At 38.5% G+C, this 24,170-nt stretch overlaps 1 protein-coding gene across 10 annotated transcripts in view; it reads right to left on the bottom strand.

Annotated features, from left to right (window-relative positions):
• Positions 1–5,136: 5,136 nt before the first annotated feature.
• Positions 5,137–24,170, bottom strand: part of SERPINE1 (serpin family E member 1) — a 170,854-nt gene continuing 151,820 nt past the window's right edge. For 7 of the 10 annotated variants that reach the window (XM_056570159.1, XM_056570164.1, XM_056570161.1 and 4 more), the window contains 8 exons: positions 9,080–9,324; positions 8,640–8,885; positions 8,356–8,550; positions 7,648–7,846; positions 7,344–7,444; positions 7,140–7,226; positions 6,505–6,588; positions 5,137–5,469 (listed from right to left, as the gene is read on the bottom strand). In XM_056570159.1, coding sequence (XP_056426134.1) covers positions 5,432–5,469; positions 6,505–6,588; positions 7,140–7,226; positions 7,344–7,444; positions 7,648–7,846; positions 8,356–8,550; positions 8,640–8,885; positions 9,080–9,324 — 1,195 coding nt within the window. In that variant the 3' untranslated portion in view covers positions 5,137–5,431. Of the gene's footprint in view, positions 5,470–6,504; positions 6,589–7,139; positions 7,227–7,343; positions 7,445–7,647; positions 7,847–8,355; positions 8,551–8,639; positions 8,886–9,079; positions 9,325–9,855; positions 10,399–15,891; positions 16,094–24,170 lie in introns of those variants that run through there. The other 3 variants (XM_056570167.1, XM_056570168.1, XM_056570166.1) reach the window with 3 other exon arrangements.

The following is a 24,170-nucleotide window of genomic DNA, read 5'->3' as shown; positions in this document are numbered from 1 at the left end:
ATTTGACTTAGGAAGGCCTGTGCACACCTCCAAGACAACATTTGGCCTACATTGAAATAAGCCTATACCAATGTTTCCCAACCAGAGCGCCTCCAGCTGTTGCAAAACTACAACTCCCGGCATGCCCGGACAGCCAACGGCTGTCCGGGCATGCTGGGAGTTGTAGTTTTGCAACAGCAGGAGGCATCCCTGGTTGGAAAACACTGACCTATACTATATACTACTATATAGTCCAGCATGCTGGGAGTTGTAGTTTTCTTTGGGGCAGCTGCTGAGCCACAGGCTGTATCAGGGCATGATGGGAGTTTAGTTACTAACTTCAACTTCCGTATTTGCTTTAAAAAATAAATAAATAAAAAGTCACATCAAAACCAAAATGGTCCTGTTAAAAACTACAGATCGGGGCGCAAAAAATGAGCCCTCATATAGCCCCGTATAAGGAGAAATAAAAAAGTTATAGGGGTCAGAAGAGGACAAAATTTCCCCCTTGTGATGTTACGCATCAATAATTAATTATGCAAATTAGCATGGCCGGTAATTTTTTTTTGCGTAGAAAGGTGGCAACCCTACTCGGGGGACAAGGGACCTCTGTTGTCATGGTCATGGGAGCCCAGTGGTCAGTCCTCTATTAAAGGGGTACTCCGGTAGAAAACTTTTTTTATTTTAATTTTTTTTAATCAACTGGTGCCAGAAAGTTAAACACATTTGTAAATTACTTCTATTAAAAAATCTTTAATCCTTCCAGTACTTATTAGCTGCTGAATACTACAGAGGAAATTATTTTCTTTTGGGAACACAGAGCTCTCTGCTGACATCATGACCACAGTGCTCTCTGCTGACATCTCTGTCCATTTTAGGAACTGTCCAGAGCAGCATATGTTTGCTATGGGGATTTTCTCCTACTCTGGACAGTTCTTAAAATGGACAGAGATGTCAGCAGAGAGCACTGTGGTATTTTTCTGTTCTATTAACTTGTCAGAAGTTCTGTAGCAGAACATTCTTTCTGCAAAACCCGCCCAGAAAGGCCTGTTAGTTAAAGGGGTACTCCACTGGAATACATTTTATTTTAAATCTACTAGTGCCAGAAAGTTAAACAGATTTGAAAATTACTTCTATTTAAAAATCTTAGTCCTTCCAGTACTTATAAACTGCTGTATGATCCACAAGAAGTTCTTTTCTTTTTGAATTTCTTTTCTGTCTGACCACAGTGCTCTCTGCTGACACCTCTGTCCGTGTCAGGAACTGTTCAGAGTAGAAGCAAGTCCCTACAGCAAACCTCTCCTGCTCTGAACAGTTCCTGACATGGACAGAGGTGTCAGCAGAGAGCACTGTGGTCAGACTGAAAAGAAATTGAAAAGAAAAGAACTTCTTGTGGAGTATACAGCAGCAGATTTGTAAATTACTTCTATTAAAAAATCCTAATCCTTCTAGTACTTATTAGCTGCTGAATACTACAGAGGAAATTCTTTTCTTTTTGGAACACACAGCTCTCTGCTGACATCACGAGCACAGTGCTCTCTGCTGACATCTCTGTCCATTTTAGGAACCGTCCAGAGCAGCATATGTTTGCTATGGGTATTTTCTCCTACTCTGGACAGTTTCTAAAATGGACAGAGGTGTCAGCAGAGAGCACTGTGCTCGTGATGTCAGCAGAGAGCTCTGTGTTCCAAAATGATAAGAATTTGCTCTGTAGTATTCAGCAGCTAATAAGTACTGGAAGGATTAATATTTTTTAATAGAAGTCATTTACAAATCTGTTTAACTTTCTGGCACCAGTTGATTTAAAAAAAAAAAAAGTTTTCCACCGGAGTACCCCTTTAATACGCTATTCTTAGCATAACCCCTTTACCTCTATGGATATGATATAAAGCCACATGCCTTTCACATTGCTCCTCAATAGGTCATGTCCTACCAGGTTTTCAGCCAGATCTTGCTTGGTATCATTATTCACAGATAGAGATGAGTAAATTAATTTTGCCAGAATCAGATTCAGTTCAGGTTTCAATAAAAAAAAAAAAAGAACTGATTTATTAGAATGTGAACTTTTTCTGCTCCCTTTTGGATTTTGTTTCGTCCCTGCCCCTGTACATTAAGGGGCCTGTGCTGCAGACGTCACAGCTTCTCTCACCACATTTACCGCTACGGGGGGCTCTGCATCCAGCCAATGTGTACCACAACTTGTGTACTGTACAGGAGCAGAGACGCCTGTCTTTGATAGGAGTCCCTGCTCCTGTAATACTTGCATGAGCAAGCAGGGCACCTAAGAATCTGAACTGCAATCCGAAACAAATCTGGGAGTCCCATTAACCAAATTCGACCCATAATTAAAGTGAGACTCATTCCCCTCCATCTACAAACACCCTAAAACGGCCTTGCTACATTTTAAACCCTCTTCCCTTACCCAGAAGCAAATTAACCGTCCTTTTGCTTTTCCTGTCAACAGAGCTGTATGATGGATTATTTTTGTGGGACCATTTAAACCTACTGAGCAACCAAAAATTTGGTTTTTGTGGGGTGAAATTGAAAAAATTTAAATAAAACAGAAAAATGCCTAGCGCTGCTTATTTCTATATTATTTTTCAATCTACAGAACTTGTATTTGGAGAACTTGTGGGTTTGGAGTAGCTTCTTAGAAGGCTTTACTAGGCCCTCTACTGCTATTGTATCCACTTGGCATTTCATCCAGTGGAGTAGGGAAATGATCAGAGACCTGAGAGAACTGAAACCCTTTTTTTGAGCTCCTAGATGCCCCATCTGTTGACTGCAGCATCTAAGGGGCTCATCAGCTGAAACTGGTGTTATGTCCTATCCCAGCCACTGACAATGGGTGTCCACAGTAAATAACGGTGGGCATCCGCTGTGTATGGAGCAGACTAACCTCCTGAGAACAGGTTGAATTCATGATCCTCATTAAACTGTAACAATGCCTGCCTTAGGCACCCTTTGCAGAAAGATCGCAAGTTCCTGACATAGTTACATAATTTCCTTGCTTGTACTCTCATTTCCTACAAGCTTTTACAAGTATATTTAAGGAGAATGACTATTATATAGGTGTCCTTAGTTAGGACTTGATCTCGTGGGGGGGGGGGGGGGGGGCTAGTTCATCTTTATGTTGGTATTCATTAGTTCCCTTCGCTTTATGTTGTGGGACCGCCATGGGGGTGATGATAGCCCCAAGGCCTTTTTTTTAGCAGAATGACTATTATGGAAGTGTCCTTAATCAGGGCTTGATCTCATGGGGGGGCCAATTCATCTTTATGTTTGTATTGATTAGTTCTCTTTGCTTTATGTTTTGGTACCGCAATGGGGGTGATGATAGCCCCAAAGGCCTTTCTCTAGACCCAGGACTTCCATGGATGCAATATATATTCACTCTCCAATTGCCCCAATTGCTTAGAATAAACAGTGGTTTACCTAGGACACTCCATCACCTAGAGAAGTTAACACCTTAAGGACCGGGCGTTTTTCGGTTTTTGCTCTTTCGTTTTTCCTCTTTACCTTTAAAAAATCATAACTCTTTAAATTTTGCACCTAAAAATCTGTATTATGGCTTATTTTTTGCGCCACCAATTCTACTTTGTAATGATATCAGTCATTTTACCCAAAAATCTACGGCGAAACAAGAAAAAAATCATTGTGCGACAAAATTGAAAAAATACAGCCATTTTGTAACTTTTGGGGGCTTCCGTTTCTACGTAGTACATATTTCGGTAAAATTGACACCTTATCTTTATTCTCTAGGTCCATACGGTTAAAATGATACCCTACATGTATAGGTTTGAATTTGTATTACTTCAGAAAAAAATCATAACTACATGCAGGAAAATGTATACGTTTAAAATTGTCATATTCTGACTCCTATAACTTTTTTATTTTTCCGCGTATAGGGCGCTATGAGGGTTAATTTTTTGCGCCGTGATCTGAAGTTTTTATCGGTACCATTTGTGTATTGATCGTACTTTTTGATCACTTTTTATTCATCTTTTCATGATATAAAAAGTGACCAAAAATACAATAATTAAGGACTTTGGAATTTTTTTGCGCGTACGCCATTGACCATGCAGTTTAATTATCGGTATATTTTTTTTAATTCGGACATTTCTGCACGTGGCGATACCACATATGTTTATTTTTGTTTTTATTTACACTGTTTTTTATTTATTATTGGAAATGCCTGGTGATTCAAACTTTTATTAGGGGAAGGGATAATTCAAAGGGTTAATGATTTTTTTTACACTTTTCTTTTGCAATATTATAGCCCCCATAGGGGGCTATAACATTGCATTTACTGATCTTTAACACTGTTCAATGCATCTCCATAGGGATGCAATGATCAGTGTTTTCGTCGATTGATTGCTCAAGCCTGGATCTCAGGCTTGAAGCATTCAATCGGCGATCGGACTGCAGGAAGGAAGGTAAGAGACCTTCCTCCTGTAGTACAGCTGTTCGGGATGCCGCGATTTCACCGCGGCGATCCCGAACAGCTCCCTGAGCTAGCCGGCACTTTTTACTTTCACTTTTAGCCGCGTGGCTCAGCTTTGAGCGCGCGGCTAAAGGTTTAATAGTACGCGGCACCGCGATCAGTGCAGCGCGCTATTAGAGGCGGGTCCAGGCTTCACTATGACGCGGGGCCTGCCGTGATATGATGCGGGGTCACCGTGGGACCCCGCATTATATCACGGGAGCGGGACCAAGGACGTACTCATACGTCCTTGGTCCTTAAGAAGTTAAAGGGGTACTCTGCTGCTCAGTGTTTGGAACAAACCCCTCCCATAGACTTGCATTGAGGGGGCTGGGCGTGATGTTGTGAGGGGGTGGGGCTATGATGTCACGAGCTCCCGGCGCTGGCTCCAGCGTTCGGAACAGTTTGTTTCAAATGCAGAGCAGCGGAGTACCCCTTTAAGTAACTTTTTTTCTTTTACTTTTCTGTGTTTGGTTTTGCTCCTTTTTATGTATTTTTATATTCAGCAAACTACACAAAAGCATTGTCTAGATTTACCATCTGACCCTCATTCTGTAACATAATATATTTGAAGTCTTCCTTTGTACATGTTTGTTTGATTCAGATTATGGATATATATTATGTCTCTGTTTGCACTAAAACATGTGTAATAAAAATGCTTGACAAAAATCAGGTTAAAATATAAATAAATAGATTTATTAAATAGAAAGTCAATAAAAATGTACTCTGTAATAATTCATAGTATAACCTGTATCTTGCATTCACACATCCCATACATTCCAGCATTGCTTGTGTCTTCCATACCATATTGTTCCCATTGATACTACCCGTGTCGCCCCCATCCACCACCCTCCCTAGTAGTCCGCTGAAGCCGCTCCACCTTTTAGCAGGACTTATAGTTGGATAACTCCTGCTGTCCAAGGTGGGAGAGGCGAGGTACTGGATATGGCCACTAGATGACGCTGCTTATCAAGGCTCCATGACTTGTCCCATAAATAGCAATGAACCTGGAAGAGAGAATGAAAGATTGTGAGTGATGCCTGTGTGCGCCAATGTTGTTTCTAACAATATGGATAAAGTCATATAAAGCATTCGGTACTTTTGAAATTCCCTAGGAGTCAGTAACATGACCGAGACACAAGGTACTATGAGCCTCAGCAGAGTCTCTACATTGTGTGGGTTTATGATCCTCACCAAACTAACGATGTCTGACTTTGGAACCATTTCAATGGAGATTGTAAGTTCTTGACCTGACCTGCTCTTGAGACCACAATGGGGGTGACAAGAGCCCTAGAGGCTTTCTCTGGACCCATTGCTGTTCCTAATGAGTTTTTGTCAAAGGTATGGACAACAAAAATGGCTTCATCTCACTAGGGACAATTTACCATGAAATATATTAGGTTTTTCAATCATATATAGTGATGTAGGGGTTGCATACAAAAAGGGTCCTTCCCCTGACCCATTGCTGTTCCTAATGGGTTTGTTCCACGGGCAGGAAAACAACAAAAGGGCTTCACCTCAAGAGGGAAGCTTTACCCAGGAATATATTACCTTTCTTAATAATTTACAGCAATGTGGGTGTTTCAAGACCAAAGGGCTTTTCGTCTGCAGCCATCATGGGTCCTAATGTGTTTGCATGCAGTAACTACTGAAATGCCTCAATTTCCCTGCAGTGCCCCCACAGGAGAAATCAAGCACTACACTCTGCTCATTCATATTAATAGGTTCTCTGTGTACTGCCAGGCAAGATGAGTCCTCCAAAGCTAAATTGCTCCATATAACCACCCCCTTATCTGGCCAGAAGATAAGGATCCTTAATAGAGGATTCCCCACAGAATATATAACAATGGCTTTTTAAAACTGGACAGCTCCTTTAAGATGCTCAAATTATGGTGGTGTATATCATCCTGTATGTAGGAAATCTACTTCCCTTTGCACTATGAGAATTCCACATTTCTATACATCCAGCCACCACCAGGGGTCATGTTTGTTAAAATAGAACTTCCCTCGAACTATACGTATGTGTATAGGAGATGACTCACCTGTTGGATTGTGCCTTATGATAAACAAAAATGGGCGATCCATGATGACCTCGAGTGGGGCCATTCTGGCCAGGAGAATTGCCGCTGTGAAAAGAAAAAGGCAATATAATGTCTGTTTTCTCCCATACTGTAGTAATACGGGCAATGTTATCTCAGGTGGCTTAAAATGCTGGGTCTACAGTATTATAGATTTACACACGACCATTACAGTAACGGAGATAAAGAACCACTGATGCTGGGTATCTTGCCAGGCGGGGCTTCTCTATAGGAACAAGTGCTTATATTATAGAGGAGCTTTTTTTGCACATAGGAGAGCACTATCTGACTATGGTGTTTTGGACAAGTCCAATAGCATCTTTATCGATGCCCAACCTCAAGCCTTGCATACTGGAAGCAGAATGAGGACAACGTGCATCTTGTCCCAATAGCTGCCTATGGAGAAGCTTATTACTCAAGTTCATGCTCCTTTTAAGCTCTTTGAAAATGTAATACATAACTATTTAATATTATACTGCCATAATGTCCTTGAACTCATTTAGATCCCTCAACCTTAGGTCCATCAGTTTTGGACCATTCTTCTCTGTATCCCCATATAATGTCCTATCTCTTATGTGTGAGAAGAGTCACTTTCTTACCTGTTGCAGCTGATGCTTTTGTTCCACTCTCTGTCACCTCGACTTTGACCTTCTGGAATGCTTCTGATACATGGAGAGGTCTTTCAGCTATAACAAGACAATTATTTCAGTTAGAATGACGACAAACTAATGTGGAATATATGAATGTCTATAGACCTCCCCCTATGACCACATCTTGCTGGCTTTACAAAGTCCAATGCTTACTTGACAGCCGGCTGAAGTCAGCTTTTTCAGCTGAGAACATGTCTGTAACTCCAAGACGCTGAAGAGGGCTTTTTAGGTTGACTTCACTCACCAGAGAGAACCTGGGAACAGAGAAAAGAACATGAGTTTATATGACCATTGGAAAAATTAATCGTCTATATACCCATACTTCTCCCAACCAATCTAAACATGGCCCAAACATGGACAGTTATAACTCAATTTCCTATGTACTACTAATTATGGCCACAATGGTAGCATTTAGCCAAGAAGTGCCCCAAATTTTTTATCCATGTGTTGTACTTACTTGGGCAAAACAAGAAGACGTGTTGATCTCCTCATGTTGTTTTTCCATTCAGTGATGAGTTTGGGAGTCAGGATGTCTGTGATGGTGGACAGGGCCACCCCTTTCTCATAGGGAGCAGCTATTAACATGCTGATCTCATCTCCTTCATATGGCAGCTCGATGACATCATAATATACTCCCTCTGGGGTCTCGAGCTCACCTGTAGAAATAACATTGGTTGTAACATCACCACAGAGCACAGAGTCCGGCACTGTCACTATATGTGACAAATGTGATGTCTATATGTGATGTCTCAAATCACATTAGATTAATGAAGGAGCAGGGACTCAGATCAGATCAGTGAAGGAGCAGGGACTCAGATCACATCAGATTGGTGAAGGAGCAGGGAGGCAGTGGATGGTAACGGGAGTTCCGGTGTCGGCCTCGGACCGTTTAACACTGTTAGGGGCTTTGTCAGGCCCCTCAGGGGCTTGACGAAGCACCTAATGGTGTGAAACAGTCTGTGGCCTGATGCCTGAACTCCCCCGTTGCCATCCACTGCCTCCCTGCTCCTTCACCGATCTGATGTGATTTGAGATGCTCTGCTGCAGCCAGCTTGCCGGGTGAGTGCTACGTTCCTCTCTTCTTTGTGAAACATATATTGAAATTTTTTGATTTACTGCTCGTGTTTTCCTAGTGATGTCATACAAAAACATTTAGGGCACTTACTGTAATTGTACTTGGCTGTGTTTTCCATCATTTGTACTTGCACCTGAGAACCATCAGGTCGGTAGAATGGTCTCTCGTGAGTGTCTTTTTCTGGAAAGGGGAGGACCCATTTCCCATCAAAGTGCACAGCACTGAGCAGGACTAGACGGGTAAGAGGAGGAAGGGAGTTACTTCCCAATAAGTCCTGGATCATGCCTATGGAAGAGAAAGCATAGGTCATATTGGTGGATGGGTCAAAAGACAAAAAAGAAGACAATATGTATCTGCTCAATAACTATTCTCACCATCTGTTTGGTTCTCCACCCATTTGTTTAAAATGTCCTTGGCTTTTGATGGGTTGGTAAAGTTGACTTGGGTCACGTGTCGTCGGAAGGTAGAGTAGAACCTCTGAAGGAAACCAGGAGTCAGCTCAAGATCCCTCTGAACAAAAAGTCCATCTGCTACATGGACAGATTTTGTGTCCTCGCTGGAGGCAAGGGAGCCGCAGATCTCCTCTCTTAGTTTCCGGAGTACTGCAGACACGGTCCGCTCTGGAGGAAGAAATGGCCAATCGTAAGTGGAAGGTCTACACAACTGAGTGGGAAGAGGTGGAGAAGGCAGATGAGTGATAACCATTTAGGTGACATTAGTATTATAGCATGTGTCTCCTTTATCACACCTCTAAAATAATCCCTATCAATTGTAGAATTATAACAACCTTGTACTAATGTCCATGCTTATTTACCTGAATATCCATAGTTAAGGACGCGCCGCAGTTGTTCCATAGTCTTCCCGGATGTTCCGTACTGTAGGATATTTAAAGCTGTGGATGCCCCATAGGGAGAGAATCCTAAATTCTTATTCTTGTTCTCCTGTAGGATCTCCTTGAATAAACGCACCCCGAAGCTGGCATCTTTCTCAGCCACGTGGGTCAAGGGTTTAGGACGAGAGGCTAATACAGTCCATGAAAACAGGACGAGTATGAGCAGGCTGAGGAAGGAAGAGATATAGATCAATAAGCTTCTTGTTCTGGGCAGCATTTTCCAGTGGCACCGCAATGGGCACGTCTTGTAAATATAATACAGTACCCTGTCTTGGTCACAATATATTCAGATGAGCTTGCAATGTGTTGTTACTCCAGTAGTCAAAATTATCCCTATGGTACTGGGTACTATTCCCTAACCATAGTATATATATTTATAGCCTGAAACCATCCCCTTCATATTTATAGCCTGAAACCATCCCCTTCATAATAATCTTCATAGTGAATAAAAAGTGTCAGGGCTATAGACAACCTAAATTGACATATATTTCTATGCATTCCGTAGTCTGCCAGCAGTTATTGGAGGAAGTCTACATTCTTTCTACACAATGCTGTCTTAGCAGAATTTTGAATGCAGCTTTAGATGTGAATGGAGACTAACATGATAAATCAGAACAAAAAAAGTAAAGGTTTAGTTTTAAAAAGTACAACAATTCTCCGGACACCTATATGGACATCTATGTCCAGTCCACACTTACCGTACGTTGGAAGTCATTCTTCTTTGAGATACTTCTGTAAGGAGTTGAAGCCTCTGGCAGTATACACGCAGCTGTACAGTATTAGTATGAGTCTCCCAGCTAGCTGCTGTGTGTATGAGTCTGACCCAGCCAGGAATTTATATGCAGTCCTGCCGCCCCCGGGAAGGGGGGGGGGGGGTGTTTCCTAATACACAAGGAAACCTCATGTTCAGTCTAGCAGACCCAGATGTGAATAATAGAAGCAGCATGAGGCGTGTGATTGTTCATTCTCCCATATTTAGCTATCTGTCAGTGAGTGTGATGTCACTCAGAGACATGTATAGCCTTGGCGGCTATTCTTACTGCTGGGATATTACTGGAAAGCCAGTATAGACAGCCAATGTGGTCGCCATGATAAAAACCCAACAGGAAGCAGAATGCGGCAGTAGATAGACACCAAATACACAGTCAACATAACATTTAATGTTCAACCTTATATTAAACTTTTCCCTTTTTTAAAATATTCTAAATTTATCTCTACAGCAACCAGAAAATAATATTTGCACTCCAATACTACTGCTACTATGTCTACTACTACATCTACTACTACTACATCTACTACTACTACTACTACTACTACTACTACTACTAATACTACATCTACTACTACTACATCTACTACTACTACTACTACTACTACTACTACATCTACTACTACTGCTACTACTACTACTAATACTACATCTGCTACTACTACATCGTCTACTACTACTACGTCTACTACATCTGCTACTACTACGTCTACATCTACTTGTATTACATCTACTATGTCTACTATTACTACTACTACTACGTCTACTACTACTATGTCTACTACATCTGCTTCTACTACGTCTACATCTACTTGTACTACATCTACTATGTCTACTATTACTACGACTACTACTACTACATCTACTACTACTACATCTGCTACTACTACATCTACTTGTACTACATCTACATCTACTACTACTACTACATCTACTACTATTACTACCCCCATTTATCTATTCTCCATTGTCTTTATAATAAGATGGTCATGGACCAGCAAACACAGAGAGGGGGATACAGAGGCAACGTTCCCTATAATAAGAAGCCTTAGTATGAGGAATGTCTCTCTCTATTATAGAACACTGTGTTGTGATATAGAATACTGTGCTGTGATACAGAATATTTTGTGATATAGAATACACTGTGCTGTGAAATGGAATATTTTGTGATATAGAATACTGTGCTGTGATATAGAATACTATGCTGTGATATAGAATACTATGCTGTGATATAGAATACTATGCTGTGATATAGAATACTATGCTGTGATATAGAATCCTGTTCTGTGATATAGAATACTATGCTGTGAAATAGAATACTGTGCTGTGATATAGAATACTGTGCTGTGATACAGAATATTTTGTGATATAGAATACACTGTGCTGTGAAATGGAATATTTTGTGATATAGAATACTGTGCTGTGATATAGAATACTATGCTGTGATATAGAATACTGTGCTGTGAAATGGAATATTTTGTGATATAGAATACTGTGCTGTGATATAGAATATTTTGTGATATAGAATACTGTGCTGTGAAATGGAATATTTTGTGATATAGAATACTATGCTGTGATATAGAATACTATGCTGTGATATAGAATACTATGCTGTGATATAGAATACTGTGCTGTGATATAGAATACTATGCTGTGATATAGAATACTATGCTGTGATATAGAATACTGTGCTGTGATATAGAATACTGTGCTGTGATATAGAATACTGTGCTGTGATATAGAATACTATGCTGTGATATAGAATACTGTGCTGTGATATAGAATACTATGCTGTGATATAGAATACTGTGCTGTGACATAGAATACTATGTTGTGATATAGAATACTATGCTGTGATATAGAATACTGTGCTGTGATATAGAATACTGTGCTGTGATATAGAATACTGTGCTGTGATATAGAATACTATGTTGTGATATAGAATACTATGCTGTGATATAGAATACTGTGCTGTGATATAGAATACTATGCTGTGATATAGAATACTGTGCTGTGATATACAATATTTTGTGATATAGAATACTGTGCTGTGATATAGAATACTGTGCTGTGATATAGAATACTATGCTGTGATATAGAATACTATGCTGTGATATAGAATATTTTGTGATATAGAATACTGTGCTGTGATATAGAATACTATGCTGTGATATAGAATACTATGCTGTGATATAGAATACTGTGCTGTGATATAGAATACTGTGCTGTGATATAGAATACTGTGCTGTGATATAGAATACTATGCTGTGATATAGAATACTATGCTGTGATATAGAATACTATGCTGTGATATAGAATACTATGCTGTGATATAGAATACTGTGCTGTGATATAGAATACTGTGCTGTGATATAGAATACTATGTTGTGATATAGAATACTGTGCTGTGATATAGAATACTGTGCTGTGATATAGAATACTGTGCTGTGATATAGAATACTGTGCTGTGATATAGAATACTATGCTGTGATATAGAATACTGTGCTGTGATATAGAATACTGTGCTGTGATATAGAATACTGTGCTGTGATATAGAATACTATGCTGTGATATAGAATACTGTGCTGTGATATAGAATACTGTGCTGTGATATAGAATACTATGCTGTGATATAGAATACTATGTTGTAATATAGAATACTATGCTGTGATATAGAATACTGTGCTGTGATATAGAATACTGTGCTGTGATATAGAATACTGTGCTGTGATATAGAATACTGTGCTGTGATATAGAATACTATGCTGTGATATAGAATACTCTGCTGTGATATAGAATACTATGCTGTGATATAGAATACTGTGCTGTGATATAGAATACTGTGCTGTGATATAGAATATTTTGTGATATAGAATACTATGCTGTGATATAGAATACTGTGCTGTGATATAAAATACTGTGCTGTGATATAGAATACTGTGCTGTGATATAGAATACTGTGCTGTGATATAGAATACTATGCTGTGATATAGAATACTCTGCTGTGATATAGAATACTATGCTGTGATATAGAATACTGTGCTGTGATATAGAATACTGTGCTGTGATATAGAATATTTTGTGATATAGAATACTATGCTGTGATATAGAATACTATGCTGTGATATAGAATACTATGCTGTGATATAGAATACTGTGCTGTGATATAGAATACTGTGCTGTGATATAGAATATTTTGTGATATAGAATACTATGCTGTGATATAGAATACTGTGCTGTGATATAGAATACTGTGCTGTGATATAGAATACTATGCTGTGATATAGAATACTATGCTGTGATATAGAATACTATGCTGTGATATAGAATACTATGCTGTGATATAGAATACTATGTTGTAATATAGAATACTGTGCTGTGATATAGAATACTATGCTGTGATATAGAATACTATGTTGTAATATAGAATACTGTGCTGTGATATAGAATACTGTGCTGTGATATAGAACACTGTGCTGTGATATAGAACACTGTGCTGTGATATAGAATACTATGCTGTGATATAGAATACTATGCTGTGATATAGAATACTGTGCTGTGATATAGAATACTGTGCTGTGATATAGAATACTATGCTGTGATATAGAATACTGTGTTGTGATATAGAATACTGTGCTGTGATATAGAATACTGTGCTGTGATATAGAACACTGTGCTGTGATATAGAATACTATGCTGTGATATAGAATACTATGCTGTGACATAGAATATTTTGTGATATAGAATACTGTGCTGTGATATAGAATACTATGCTGTGATATAGAATACTATGCTGTGATATAGAATACTGTGCTGTGATATAGAATACTGTGCTGTGATATAGAATACTGTGCTGTGATATAGAATACTATGCTGTGATATAGAATACTATGCTGTGATATAGAATACTGTGCTGTGATATAGAATACTGTGCTGTGATATAGAATACTATGCTGTGATATAGAATACTGTGCTGTGATATAGAATACTATGCTGTGATATAGAATACTATGTTGTAATATAGAATACTATGCTGTGATATAGAATACTATGTTGTAATATAGAATACTATGCTGTGATATAGAATACTATGCTGTGATATAGAATACTGTGCTGTGATATAGAATACTATGCTGTGATATAGAATACTATGTTGTAATATAGAATACTATGCTGTAATATAGAATACTATGCTGTGATATAGAATACTGTGCTGTGATATAGAATACTGTGCTGTGATATAGAATACTGTGCTGTGATATAGAATACTATGCTGTGATATAGAATACTATGTTGTAATATAGAATACTGTGCTGTGATATAGAATACTATGCTGTGATATAGAATACTATGTTGTAATATAGAATACTGTGCTGTGATATAGAATACTGTGCTGTGATATAGAATACTGTGCTGTGATATAGAATACTGTGCTGTGATATAGAATACTATGCTGTGATATAGAATACTGTGCTGTGATATAGAATACTGTGCTGTGATATAGAATACTATGCTGTGATATAGAATACTATGCTGTGCTATAGAATACTATGTTGTAATATAGAATACTGTGCTGTGATATAGAATACTATGCTGTGATATAGAATACTATGTTGTAATATAGAATACTATGCTGTGATATAGAATACTATGCTGTGATATAGAATACTGTGCTGTGATATAGAATACTGTGCTGTGATATAGAATACTGTGCTGTGATATAGAATACTGTGCTGTGATATAGAATACTATGCTGTGATATAGAATACTATGCTGTGATATAGAATACTATGTTGTAATATAGAATACTATGCTGTGATATAGAATCCTGAGCTGTGATATAGAATACTATGCTGTGATATAGAATACTATGCTGTGATATAGAATACTATGCTGTGATATAGAATACTGTGCTGTGATATAGAATACTATGCTGTGATATAGAATACTATGTTGTAATATAGAATACTATGCTGTGATATAGAATACTATGCTGTGATATAGAATACTATGTTGTAATATAGAATACTATGCTGTGATATAGAATACTGTGCTGTGATATAGAATACTGTGCTGTGATATAGAATACTGTGCTGTGATATAGAATACTATGCTGTGATATAGAATACTATGCTGTGATATAGAATACTATGCTGTGATATAGAATACTGTGCTGTGATATAGAATACTATGCTGTGATATAGAATACTATGCTGTGATATAGAATACTATGCTGTGATATAGAATACTGTGCTGTGATATAGAATACTGTGCTGTGATATAGAATACTGTGCTGTGATATAGAATACTATGCTGTGATATAGAATACTATGCTGTGATATAGAATACTGTGCTGTGATATAGAATACTATGCTGTGATATAGAATACTATGTTGTAATATAGAATACTATGCTGTGATATAGAATACTATGCTGTGATATAGAATACGATGCAGATTATTTTATTATGTAGAATATATTTCTGTTTGAGATTATTTGGAATGATGAAATATTATTTCCACCGCTAGTTACACCTATTCTATAATGCGAACTACTAAAACGTTTGATAGGAAAAATGTCCAACTTTTCTCTTCATTCTTCAAATTTGAGTTGTGAAATGTTTTTCATGTTTTGGGACAGTACACAAACTGTTAGAGGATATTTTATTGTTATGGTTTAATTATCTTGACTAACTAGGATTAGAAAATCATGGCTGCTTTCTGCCGTGTCCTCCGGTCGTGTGGGGTATTACAGCTCAGTTCCATTGAAGTGAATGGAGCCAAATTGTAATACCACACACAACCTGAGGACCGGTATGGTGCTGTTTTTGTAAGAAATTAGATTTGTTTTTCTATTCCTGATAACCCTTAAAAAAAAAAAAACACATAATACCGTAATTCCGTTCTATAATTATAGCCGTACATACCACCCAATAATTCTGGATAGTTTTACTCTGTATACTTACGAGCACTTACGAGAGGGAGTAGTGGTCAGGTACCTAGTTTGCCTACCCCTTACACCAGCCCTGATGTGTTCGTACAGTATGTCTATGTATATGTCGGGAAGTTTTCTGTCATAGACATCTTGCTTATGCCTTTATTAAATAGTTCTTTATGGGGGAGATTTATCAAAACCTGTCCAGAGGAAAAGTTACTGAGTTGCCCATAGCAACCAATCAGATCGCTACTTTCACTCTTGGAAAGGCCTCTGCAAAATGAAAGAAGCGATCTGATTGGTTGCTATGGGCACCTTAGCAACTTTTCCTCTGGACAGGTTTTGATAAATCTCCCCCGTTGGGGGAGATTTATCAGAACCTGTCCAGAGGAAAAGTTGACCAGTTGCCCATAGCAACCAATCAGATCACTTCTTTCATTTTTCACAGGCCTTTCCAAAAGTGAAAGTAGCGATCTGATTGGTTGCTATGGGCAACTCAGCAACTTTTCCTCTGGACAGGTTTTGATAAATCTTCCCCTATGTGTTTGGCTTAATTTGGGTCCTCCACAAGAGCTCTCATCTCCTGACACGTCTCACAAGGAATTCCCCTCTAAACCATACCCCTAGTAGAGGAGCGAAGTTCCTCCCCACATGTGTTCTACACATTAGCTGACAGCCATACATTCCGTATGGAGCACTTTCTCCATGAGTCATGGCCAATAAGTGACATCACGCCCACATAATGTATACCGTATACTGCAGACGTTACATCACCGCCTCACAGGTAAACACACCAGATCTATACTGACACCAGGATAATACAGATCTACAGACATTATACTGTCACTTGTGTATACAGATCTATAACCCCACCGTCTGGAGCGTCATCTGAACCGGAGCCAAAAAAATAATAGTGTCAGATGATCAGGAAACCACCGGGGGAGAGTGAGACACAGGGGCGATGGGAACCAAGGACTTCGCGTCTTCAGGGACTGCAGGACGCCATTATGGGGACAATGAAGTGCAAGTGTAGTGGGGAAAACATGGACAGGAGATGAGAGATATGAGACAGATAGATAGATAGATAGACAGATAGATAGATAGATATGAGATAGATAGATAGATAGATAGATAGATATGAGATAGATATGAGATAGATAGATAGATAGATATGAGAGATAGATATGACATAGATAGATATGACATAGATAGATATGACATAGATAGATATGACATAGATAGATATGACATAGATAGATAGATAGATAGATAGATATGAGATAGATAGATATGAGATAGATATGGGATAGATAGATAGATAGATAGATATGAGATAGATAGATATGATATGATATAGATAGATAGGAGATAGATAGATATGGGATAGATAGATAGATATGAGATAGATAGATATGAGATAGATAGATAGATAGATAGATATGAGATAGATAGATATGAGATAGATAGATATGAGATAGATAGATAGATATGGGATAGATAGATATGAGATAGATATGGGATAGATAGAGATGAGATAGATATGGGATAGATAGATAGATAGATAGATATGAGATAGATAGATATGACATAGATAGATAGATAGATAAATACATAGATAGATATGAGATAGATACAGTGGGGATCAAAAGTTTGGGCACCCCAGGTAAAAAAAATTTATTAATGTGCATAAAGAAGCCAAGGAAAGATGGAAAAATCTCCAAAAGGCATCAAATTACAGATTAGACATTCTTATAATATGTCAACAAAAGTTAGATTTTATTTCCATCATTTACACTTTCAAAATGACAGAAAACAAAAAATGGCGTCTGCAAAAGTTTGGGCACCCTGCAGAATTTATAGCATGCACTGCCCCCTTTGCAAAGCTGAGACCTGCCAGTGTCATGGATTGTTCTCAATCATCATCTGGGAAGACCAGGTGATGTCAATCTCAAGGGTTTTATATGCCCAGACTCATCTGACCTTGCCCCAACAATCAGCACCATGGGTTCTTCTAAGCAGTTGTCTAGAAATCTGAAACTGAAAATAGTTGACGCTCACAAAGCTGGAGAAGGCTATAAGAAGATAGCAAAACGTTTTCAGATGTCAATATCCTCTGTTCGGAATGTAATTAAGAAATGGCAGTCATCAGGAACAGTGGAAGTTAACGCAAGATCTGGAAGAATAAGAAAAATATCAGACAGATCAGCTCGCAGGATTGTGAGAAAAACAATTAAAAACCCAAGTTTGACTGCACAATCCCTCCAGAAAGATTTGGCAGACACTGGAGTTGTGGTACACTATTCCACTATAAAGAGATACTTGTACAAAATGGTCTTCATGGAAGAGTCAACAGAAGAAAACCTCTTCTACGTCCTCACCACAAAAATCAGCATTTGAACTTTGCAAATTAACATATAGACAGGCCTGATGCATTTTGGAAACAAGTTCTGTGGACCGATGAGGTTAAAATTTAACTTTTTGGCCGGAATGAGCAAAGGTACGTTTGGAGAAGAAGGGGAACAGAATTTAATGAAAAGAACCTCTGTCCAACTGTTAAGCATGGGGGTGGATCAATCATGCTTTGGGGTTGTATTGCAGCCAGTGGCACAGGGAACATCTCACGAGTAGAAGGAAAAATGGATTCAATAAAATGTTAGCAAATTTTGGATGCTAACTTGATGCCATCTGTGAAAAAGCTGAAGTTAAAGAGAGGATGGCTTCTACAAATGGATAATGATCCTAAACACACCTCGAAATCCACAGGGGATTACATCAAGAGGCGTAAACTGAAGGTTTTGCCATGGCCTTCACAATCTCCTGACCTCAACATAATTGAAAATCTATGGATAGACCTTAAAAGAGCAGACAGACAGCCCAGAAATCTCAAAGAACTGGAAGACTTTTGTGAGGAAGAATGGGCAAAGATACGTCAAACAAGAATTGAAAGACTCTTGGTTGGCTACGAAAAGCGTTTACAAGCTGTGATATTTGCCAAAGGGGGCAGTACAAGATATTAACTCTGCAGGGTGCCCAAACTTTTGCAAAAGCCATTTTTTTGTTTTCTGTTATTTTGAAAGTGTAAATGATGGAAATAAAATCTAACTTTTGTTGACATATTATAAGAATGTCTAATCTGTAATTTGATGCCTTTTGGAGATTTTTCCATCTTTCCTTGGCTTCTTTATGCACATTAATACAATTTTTTACCTGGGGTGCCAAGACTTTTGTTCCCCACTGTAGATAGAAAGATATGAGATAGATAGATATGTAGATATGAGATAGATAGATAGATAGATAGATGTAAAGCATTCACATTTGATCTACATTTATCAGATCATTATCACATTACACTATTTATCCCTTAAGTGGATCTTTTTTTGTAATTAGAATTTTATTTTATTTTTTTCAAAGACAACAAAAAGCAAATATAGTTCTCAGCAATAAATTAATTGCAGGATCAATAAAGAAAAGCCAGGGATCATTGACTGGTGCTTCTTAATAACCTTTTAGATTCACACTGTCCCATGAGGACCTTTACAGAACCCTGACTGATGAGATGACGGCCACCATCAGCTTCTCCTATGGAAGCCTGTATGGACAATCTAGAGTTGTATCTCTCCAATTGTTCTAGGCCTCAATGGTGAAGGTTCTCCTCTTTTGTACCTCCCCCCCCCCCCCCCCCCACCCCTAGCATTGGCTTCTTGTACCGTTCCTAGACCATGGTGTCTTGTGTGATGTTCCTATGTGCTCCACCACATTGCCGTAATAAATCCGTGGAAATTCCTCTTCATATTTCGGCAGCCATGTGGAATGTGTCAGGAGGTGATATCACTGGATGGGTCCTCAGTGATAATAGGGCCTGCTCTTCTATATATAGCAGGACAGTCATTACGGCTGAATATTTATTATAGTAAGTCTGTGGTCGCTAGGAAGCTGACTCAGGCTTGGGAAAAGCAGAAGAGAATTCTGGGAATGCATTAGCACATCCTCAGAGGCTTGGCTGAAAAGTTTGGATGGGGTGCGGGTGTTAGGTTTTAATCACTGACTATGAAGGCCCCATCATAGAGGGAAATCCTTCCATTCACCCCATTCCCACAGTCACCATCTGAATAAGACTCCAACCTCTTTGATGTCTTAGATATTTCCCTATGTGTCATCGTGGTCATACGGGGACTGTCATGGGCCGGACTGATATACAGTAGTGTGTACAAGTGTATGAATTATAGTAGTGTACAAGTGTATAAGTTATAATAGTGTACAAGGGTATAAGTTATAGTAGTGTACAAGTGTATAAGGTATAATAGTGTACAAGTGTATAAGATATAGTAGTGTACAAGTGTATAAGTTATAATAGTGTACAAGTGTATAAGTTATAATAGTGTATAAGTGTGTAAGTTATAATAGTGTACAAGTGTATAAGATATAGTAGTGTACAAGTGTATAAGTTATAATAGTATACAAGTGTATAAGTTATAATAGTGTACAAGTGTATAAGTTATAGTAGTGTACAAGTGTATGAATTATAGTAGTGTACAAGTGTATAGGTTATAATAGTGTACAAGTGTATAAGTTATAGTAGTGTACAAGTGTATAAGTTATAATAGTGTACAAGTGTGTAAGTTATAGTAGTGTACAAGTGTATAAGTTATAGTAGTGTACAAGTGTATAAGTTATAGTAGTGTATAAGTTATAGTAGTGTACAAGTGTGTAAGTTATAGTAGTGTACAAGTGTATGAATTATAGTAGAGTACAAGTGTATGAATTATAGTAGTATACAAGTGTATGAGTTATAGTAGTGTATAAGTTATAGTAGTGTACAAGTGTGTGAATTATAGTAGTGTGCAAGTGTATGAATTATAGTAGTGTACAAGTGTATGAGTTATAGTAGTGTATAAGTTATAGTAGTGTACAAGTGTATAAGTTATAGTAGTGTGTAAGTTATAGTAGTGTACAAGTGTGTAAGTTATAGTAGTGTATAAGTTATAGTAGTGTACAAGTGTATGAATTATAGTAGTGTACAAGTGTATGAATTATAGTAGTGTACGAGTTATAGTAGTGTACAAGTGTATGAATTATAGTAGTGTACAAGTGTATGAATTATAGTAGTGTACAAGTGTATGAATTATAGTAGTGTACAAGTGTATAAGTTATAGTAGTGTACAAGTGTATAAGTTATAGTAGTGTACAAGTGTATAAGTTATAGTAGTGTACAAGTGTATAAGTTATAGTAGTGTGTAAGTTATAGTAGTGTACAAGTGTGTAAGTTATAGTAGTGTACAAGTGTATAAGTTATAGTAGTGTACAAGTGTGTAAGTTATAGTAGTGTACAAGTGTATAAGTTATAGTAGTGTATAAGTTATAGTAGTGTACAAGTGTATAAGTTATAGTAGTGTACAAGTGTATAAGTTATAGTAGTGTACAAGTGTATGAATTATAGTAGTGTACAAGTGTATAAGTTATAATAGTGTACAAGTGTATAAGTTATAGTAGTGTACAAGTGTATAAGTTATAGTAGTGTACAAGTGTATAAGTTATAGTAGTGTGTAAGTTATAGTAGTGTACAAGTGTATAAGTTATAGTAGTGTACAAGTGTATAAGTTATAGCAGTGTACAAGTGTATAAGTTATAGCAGTGTACAAGTGTGTAAGTTATAGTAGTGTACAAGTGTATAAGTTATAGTAGTGTACAAGTGTATAAGTTATAGTAGTGTACAAGTGTATACGTTATAATAGTGTACAAGTGTATAAGTTATAGTAGTGTATAAGTTATAGTAGTGTACAAGTGTATAAGTTATAGTAGTGTACAAGTGTGTAAGTTATAGTAGTGTACAAGTGTATAAGTTATAGTAGTGTACAAGTGTATAAGTTATAGTAGTGTACAAGTGTATAAGTTATAGTAGTGTACAAGTGTATAAGTTATAGTAGTGTACAAGTGTATAAGTTATAGCAGTGTACAAGTGTGTAAGTTATAGTAGTGTACAAGTGTATAAGTTATAGTAGTGTACAAGTGTATAAGTTATAGTAGTGTACAAGTGTATAAGTTATAGTAGTGTACAACTGTGTAAGTTATAGCAGTGTACAAGTGTGTAAGTTATAGCAGTGTACAAGTGTATAAGTTATAGTAGTGTACAAGTGTGTAAGTTATAGTAGTGTACAAGTGTATAAGTTATAGCAGTATACAAGTGTGTAAGTTATAGTAGTGTACAAGTGTATAAGTTATAGTAGTGTACAAGTGTATAAGTTATAGTAGTGTACAAGTGTATAAGTTATAGTAGTGTACAACTGTGTAAGTTATAGCAGTGTACTAGTGTGTAAGTTATAGCAGTGTACAAGTGTATAAGTTATAGTAGTGTACAAGTGTATAAGTTATAGTAGTGTACAAGTGTGTAAGTTATAGCAGTGTACAAGTGTGTAAGTTATAGCAGTGTACAAGTGTGTAAGTTATAGTAGTGTACAAGTATTGTTACCAACTTAACAATTTTTTGACATAAACTTTCACTATCACAGGGTGGGATTTGTAGGGTTTGACTTCAGGTTGTGGTTTCTCCAAATACACATTTTCTCAGAATATTCTGTGTATACAGTTCACAATAGAATAACCTTACAGGAAGGACAATACAGAGGGAAAGAACACCAATGCAGTTAACGCTACAATTTTTATAAAGTCTGGATAACACCTAAAATCCAAAAAATATTTCAATATTATTCCAGAACTCAGATCCAAAAATTCAGACCCCAAACCTTGAACTTCAGATGAGATCGCATGATTCAGACCTCTGACCAAGCCTCGAAATTCAGATCAGATTACATAATTCAGACTCCAGACCAAACCTCAATATTCAGATTAGATCCCAAAATTCAGACTTCAGATGCCAAAATTCAGACCCCAGACCAAGCCTCGATATTCAGCTCCAATATTCAGGCTTCAGAACAACTCACATACCGTATTTTTCGCCATATAAGACGCTCCGGCATATAAGACGCACCCAATTTTAAAGGAGGAAAATCTAGAAAAAAAAGATTCTGAACCAAATACTGTAGTAAAATATTTTATATCAGTATAGTTCCCCCACAATAGTTGGCAGTATAGTTCCCCCACAATAGTTGGCAGTATAGTTCCCCCACAATAGTTGGCAGTATAGTTCCCCCACAATGGTAGGCAGCTCCTCCCCCTCCCCCCACAATAGTTGGCAGTATAGTTCCCCCACAATAGTTGGCAGTATAGTTTCCCCACAATGGTAGGCAGCTCCTCCCCCCTCCCCCCCCCACAATGGTTGACAGTATAGTTCCCCCACAATAGTTGGCAGTATAGTTCCCCCACAATGGTTGGCAGTATAGTTTCCCCACAATAGTTGGCAGTATAGTTCCCCCACAATGGTAGGCACTGGCAGCTCCCCCCCACAATAGTTGGCAGTATAGTCCCCCCACAATGGTAGGCAGCTCCCCCCTCCTCCACAATGGTTGGCAGTATAGTTCCCCCACAATGGTTGGCAGTATAGTTCCCCCACAATGGTTGGCAGTATAGTTCCCCCACAATAGTTGTCAGTATAGTTCCCCCACAATAGTAGGCAGCTCCCCCCCTCCACAATGGTTGGCAGTATAGTTCCCCCACAATGGTTGGCAGTATAGTTCCCCCACAATGGTTGACAGTATAGTTCCCCCACAATGGTTGGCAGTATAGTTCCCCCACAATGGTTGGCAGTATAGTTCCCCCACAATAGTTGGCAGTATAGTTCCCCCACAATAGTTGGCAGTATAGTTCCCCCACAATGGTTGGCAGTATAGTTCCCCCACAATGGTTGGCAGTATAGTTCCCCCACAATGGTTGGCAGTATAGTTCCCCCACAATAGTTGGCAGTAAAGTTCCCCCACAATAGTTGGCAGTATAGTTCCCCCACAATAGTAGGCAGCATTCCCCCAAAGACATACAGCTTCCAGCCATATACAGTGTACGGCTGGAGGCTGTATGTCTGTACTGCTGATCCCACAGTGTCGCGGTCACCGCTCCTCTGGCCCAGGGTCACATCTACTGCTATGGCCTATGGACCATAGTAGTAGGTGTCGGGACCGGAGGAGCGGTGACCGGAACGCTGAAGATTACACACCGCCGGTCACTCACCAGGCCCCGGTCGGCGCGCGTCTTCCTCCGGTCCTCCTGTCCTCCGGCGCCTCTATGGTTGTACGCAAGGGACGTCACTGAGGTCCCGTGCGTACAACCATAGAGAGGCGGAGGATCGCAGGAAGACCGCAGGAGGACCGGAGGAGGCCGGGGAATGGTGAGTGACCCGCGGACATCCTTATGTCCTGAAAA

The sequence above is a fragment of the Hyla sarda genome, chromosome 4 (assembly GCF_029499605.1).
Source record: "Hyla sarda isolate aHylSar1 chromosome 4, aHylSar1.hap1, whole genome shotgun sequence".
NCBI classification, from domain to species: Eukaryota; Metazoa; Chordata; class Amphibia; order Anura; family Hylidae; genus Hyla; species Hyla sarda.
This window is presented reverse-complemented; position numbering and strand designations above follow the sequence as displayed.